We start from the raw sequence: 6077 nt of genomic DNA on the forward strand, positions 1-6077 counted from the left end.
TTTATTTTAGAGATTTAAGTTTTTTATTTAAATATTCTTTGGAGAAAATAGAGTGAGTTTAAAATTTAAGGAAATTTTAAAATAATTTTTTTTATAAAAATAGAAAAATTAGTTTGAAGATGGCATAAAAAATCACCAACTATCTTTTAAAGAAAATAAAGCATTTAAAACCATATTTATAATCAAAATATATGTAAATTAATTCATTGTCACTCAATTTTGAGTTTTGATTAATTAATTAATTAAAGGGTTTAATCATATTTTTTTAATACAAATTTTTTGGTTTTCTTTTCAAACAAAATATTATTTTGGCGTAAATATTTTTTTTTATAGAAAATTAAAAAATAAATAGTAACAACATAATTAATCAAACTGAAGTTAAATTTTTTTTTTTTATGAATTGAACTCAAATAAAATAAAAATTTTATTTTATACAATAAATTAATAAATACAAGTCGAGTTCAATTAGGAGAGAGACAGATAGAGGGAATTAATTTTGAGTCGTTACCATCATTTTTTATTTTTTATTTAATGAAATTTGTGTAACAATTATTGATGTGTTCATCTATAATCAATTAAATAAATATATATTGATTTATTTAAATCTTTGTGTTAGAATCGTAATATTTAATATAATATATTTTACATATTATTCAATAGAGATATCTCTTATAGTTCGTCAACTTTTACGTAATCCAACAAATAGTTCATATAACATATATTACAATTGATCTGATGCCGTTGTATATCAACACAGTTGTGAAATGACAACATATAGAAATAATTCCCAGAAAAATTTAATTAAAACTATGTATTAGAAAATAATTGTTCATATTTTAATTAGAGCTAATCAACACTATCGTTATAAAATAAATTAGCGTACGAACGCATTTAATACCGCCAGAACGGAGGATGGATGAAAAAGTACAATGATAGAAGTATCAAATTAATAGATTAGAATTGATGTTAGAGCATTCACACCAATTGGGGAACTTAAATTAGATGTTAACATTACATAAAAATGTCGAAGTATTTTCGAATTCAAGAAATGCTAGCAATACGCACGCCGTGGCTTTGAAGATAGTACGTTTATTACATCAACGTTGAGGGAGGGAGTGTTGCATTAATTGTTAGTATACGACATCGATGATTAGTTAGCTAGAGATTGAAAGTATGAAGCACAAGAAAAACAATGGTTTGATGGCTCGACTCATTACATGTTTGATGTGTCGTCATTTGAAGTATTAAGCGAGTTTTTTTTTTTTTTTTTTTTTTTTAAGAAAAACTAATTCGATATAACTTGTTGATATATTTTGATAAATTTTGGAGGATGATGATTCAATCATTCGATGATTTCCCTTGAGGGTGAATTTGTGCTTGTTTCATAATTTATTGTAATATATTTTTTTCTTATTTTTAAAAATGAACTAAAATATTTCATTTATTTGTTATCAATATATTTGTTTGACTAGTTTGTTCAAGATTAATATATTTATTTACTAATTTAGTAAATGTGTTTAGCTAAATGCTAATAAAATATGTTTATATTCTACTTAAATTACAACTATATCAAAGGATGTTAGTTAATGTTACTTAAATTTTTCTTTCTTCTTCTGTCCTACCTATCATGTTCACATTGTCGTTTCTATTTGTCCCACATCTCATATCACTTTCGTTTTTTTTTAAAGTGATTACACACCTTAGTCTCATTTTAAATATTCTAATTTAATTTTTTTTATTTTAATTAAAATAATTACTTATCTTAATTTTAATTTATAATTATTTATGTTATAGGATAATTATTTTTACTAATATATTCTTAATTATTTACTAGTTATACTTATCCTAAATTTCGGTCTGATATCCAATATGGAATGGAGGGAGTATTATTTAATCTACATACACAAAATAAATGGGTACATACATTTAGGAGAAAGTGTAAAAATTTATGCAATTGATCATAATTTGGAAGGTGTATTTGAAAATTAACGAATTATTATTTAATTGTAAAGTGAATTATAATTTAATATATATTTAAGTAAAAATATATTTAGAATATTGTAAGAACTAGGAGTGAATGAAATGTTTTACTACAAATATATTATACTTGAATTTAACAAACTATTCAAGAAAAATTGTCTCCTCATGATATATGAATATCACTAACATGATAATCTTATTATTTAAAAAAAAATAAAAAATAAAATTGTACATGTTTATTCACTTAACATTTATTTTTAAAATATTTACTATTCAATACTGAAATATATTAATTTTATTTTACAAAATAGTACATTCAAATTACTATTTAAACAAAAAAATTGCCAACTAAACATAACTTTGTGAACCCCTAGAGATTCTTCTTCAAATTGAACATTCTCAATGAGTATATGAAAGGGGTTTAGGGTTTAGGGATGATCAATATATATTTATAATACATCATATATGATATTATAACTCAATATATACTATATCTTATAGACAACATATGTTGAAATATGTATAAGTATACGTTGATCGCTCATATGGTATATGCTGATCCGATCAAATCAACATCATGCTGACTTGGCCGGATCAAAACAAGATCTGCAACGGATTAGATGTGAATGTTATCCAATTCGATTTACAAGCTATTACATCGGTCGAAATCTTGGAGGTTTTCCGACAGCGATGGCAATGAGAATTGATCAAATTCATCGCCTCCAAGATTCATCATAAGGTTGTCTTCTTCCCAAGAACATTCTTTCACTCCACTCGTTGTCGCCGAATTCATATATCCCGAGATGTCCGAACACTCCGCCCCCGCGTCTTCCTCGCCCCCGACAACATTATCGTTCTTTGAAAGCGAGCTACCACCATTGTCAAAGGACAGATAATGCCTCGGCAAGCCGCGCCGACACTGATCTTCGAGTTCCGACAAAATTAGGCTGCTGTTGTAACATTCTTTCGCCCCAAAATGGTCCCTCGATGCTGCCGCCGCCGCTGCCGCCAAATCTCCGGCGATCGGGCGGTGGGTGGCCGGGTCAATCCCTTTACTCATTAGCTTCTTCTTGAGGCTCGAATTCCAGTAATTCTTGATCTCGTTGTCCGTTCTTCCCGGCAGGTGCGTCGCAATCTGTGCCCACCTGCCCGAATTCAGTCAGTCAGCCAGTCGATCAAGAAAATTAAAATTAGAACACCAGATGTACGGACATCATTAAATTATTCGAAAATCGAACAAACCTGTTTCCGAGAGAATGATGCAGAGAGAGAATAAGATCTTCTTCCTCCTGAGAAAACATTCCTCTTTTCAAATCAGGCCTCAGGTAATTAATCCACCTCAGCCTGCAACTCTTCCCACATCTCTGCAAACCTTAAAAAATCCACAAACAAACACCAACAATCAATCATCACATATATATATATATCTAGAGAGAGAGAGAGAGAGAGAGAGAAGACCTGCTAATTTGGGGACAGAGCTCCAGCTGCCGACGCCGTGTCGGGAAATGTGGGTGAAGAGCTTCTCGTCTTCCTCCGGCGACCAAAGACCTTTCCGAAGCTTTTTCTGGTGACCCATTTTTTTCACAGCAATGGTTTTGGTCCTAATCTTGTTGATCTTTTATTTATTTATTTATCTATTTTTTTTAAAAAAAAAAAGAATTTTGATGTTTATGGAGATATCAGATCAGATGAGATTAGGAGCAGTGATAATTATCATATATAATAATGCTTACAAGTGAAGCCACAATATATATATATATATATATATTTATGTGTGTGTGTATATAAGAGGTGGTTTAATTAATTTCTAAGCAAATTGTGAGGCTGCTTTTAAGGGATTTTTAGGACAATTTTTGGGCCTTAATAATTAGATATATATTAATTAGAGGGTGATTGATTGGTGAGGTAAATTACTAAATGGGTAATGTATGGTTTTGTTCTCTTTATTTAATAATTTGAAAATTATTTTAAATTTAATGTTACGAAAGAAAATTATGTATTTTTATAACAAATTGTATAATTAAAAAACAGAGGGTATAGTGTCCTCTGGACCATTTTGTCCAATTCAGTCCTCGTGGAAATTTTATGCTCGTTTATTTATTTATTCTATCTATCGCTCCGTAAGACTGATATTATTTTTTTATTTATATTCGTTTAAAAAATAAGAGTATTATTTTTTAACGTAATAAATACCTTTATAATTTACAATATATTACACAAATATTATCACTTTTATAATACATCATACTAATAGGAGCATTTTTATCGTTTTTACTACAAACTAATATAATATTAATATTAAAAAGATTTACATGCAAAAAGCAAACAATATTTTATCGCAGGTGCGAGAGAATATTTGCTTTTGTGAATTGATCTTTGGAGCTCACCGACACACAATATGTATCACAAATAGCAATGGGCCTACCAAATATATATATATTTTTTAAAATAAAAAATAAAAATATTTTAATTAAGGGAATTTTTATTTCAAATATTTATACATGTGTTTGTTTTGTGAGAATGTTGAAAAACAATTTTTTTTGTGAAATATAAAAAATTGTGTAGAAAATATTAAAATGGTAAATATGTATAATACATTAATATTTTTGAAAAAAATATGAAAGAAAAAAAAAAGATTAAAAGAACAAAGCCCGCGTACAAAATTAACATGTTTGCATTGTAATTTAATTTTTTAAAATATAGTTTAATATATAATATATTTACATTGTTAGTATATATTTATATATATTATTATTATTGTATATTTAGATATTGACTATATTGCCCCTCTTGTATTTATATGTGTTAATTTGGAATGAAATTAGATAAGTTTTTTCTTACCAAAATTAACATACATTATGAATGATGCATATATATTTTATTCATAGTTCAACACTATAGTATCTTATTTTCTTTTATAATTTATGTAGTAAAACTAGCATTTTTATCTTCTTTTAGTAATTATCATTCGATTAAAAATCTCACCTTATAAATTTAATATGAATTGAATAAATTGATTTTCAGTAAGTCTTTTAAATTCTTGAATTGAAATGGATGACATATTTTTAGAAATTATCTTTTTCTTTTGTCATAGTAATCTTATATTAACATCCAAATACTTCTAATTTTATATATAAATTTCAAATAACAAGATTTTAAAAAATCTTCTTACAAACTTCTGCTCATAATAATTGTTTTTTAATCTATTATAAAATAATACTCCCTCCGTCCAGCTAAAAAATATACATATTTCTATTTTGAAATGTCCAATTACAAAGTAAACATTTAATCAAATACCTTACTTTTTTTTCCACAAAGTAAGGGCAAAAATGTCATTACACTACTTTTAACTACTCGCTATAATTAAAATACTATTATTTCTTAAACATCACTCTAAAAGTAATTGTATACTTTATGCATGGACGGAGGGAGTTTAACTTTATACATTTAACTGGAGAGATATGAAATATTAATTTGTATTAAACTACAAAAGGATGCAAATTTTGATGAGCAATATTGAATTTTGGATGTGTGGGGTTTCTTCCTAATTTAATACTCCCTCCGTAGAGCTTTTTGTTAGGAACACAGTATTTTAGATATTATAGGTTATTAAGTTATTAATAATAAGTTAGGATAATATTTTATTATTTTTTATATATGTAGTGTAGTTGGTATTTTAAATATTTTTACAATTATATGTCAATAGAATATATGCAATATGAATATCATTTTGTAGACAATAAAGTTTTATATAATAAAAATGAATAAAAAATATATATTTATTTATTTATCATTAGCATAAATTAATTTTATAAAAAATGAAGAGTTTTAAAGGTAAATAAATATATTTGTTAATTGAGAAGAAATATAAAAATAAAGAGGTTTTTAGTGCGTCATACGTGTAAGATGTTAGAAGTTTAATTAAATTTATTTATATTTGTTAAGTATATTTAAGATTGATAAAGTTGCCAAAAATAAAAATGAATCTATCTTTTGTGAAACGTACTAAAAAAGAAATTGGATCATCTGTGGTGAGATCCGACGGAGAATTTTAGATATAAAAATGGAAAAAAAAGTATTCAATGATTTGGATGAAT

The 6077-nt window shown here is 26.4% G+C and overlaps 1 protein-coding gene across 1 annotated transcript; it reads right to left on the minus strand.

Annotated features, from left to right (window-relative positions):
• Positions 1-2491: 2491 nt before the first annotated feature.
• On the minus strand, positions 2492-3616 carry LOC127252875 (myb-related protein Hv33-like). Its single transcript, XM_051277239.1, has 3 exons — positions 3439-3616; positions 3223-3352; positions 2492-3125 (listed from the first exon to the last, which is right to left on the minus strand). The coding sequence occupies exons 1-3, from the start codon at positions 3554-3556 to the stop codon at positions 2624-2626; spliced, it is 750 nt and encodes a 249-aa protein (XP_051133196.1). The 5' UTR covers positions 3557-3616; the 3' UTR covers positions 2492-2623.
• Between the last annotated feature and the right edge of the window lie 2461 nt (positions 3617-6077).

This window comes from Andrographis paniculata, unplaced genomic scaffold (genome assembly GCF_009805555.1).
Source record: "Andrographis paniculata isolate CXL003 unplaced genomic scaffold, ASM980555v1 Contig49END, whole genome shotgun sequence".
Lineage (NCBI taxonomy): Eukaryota > Viridiplantae > Streptophyta > Magnoliopsida > Lamiales > Acanthaceae > Andrographis > Andrographis paniculata.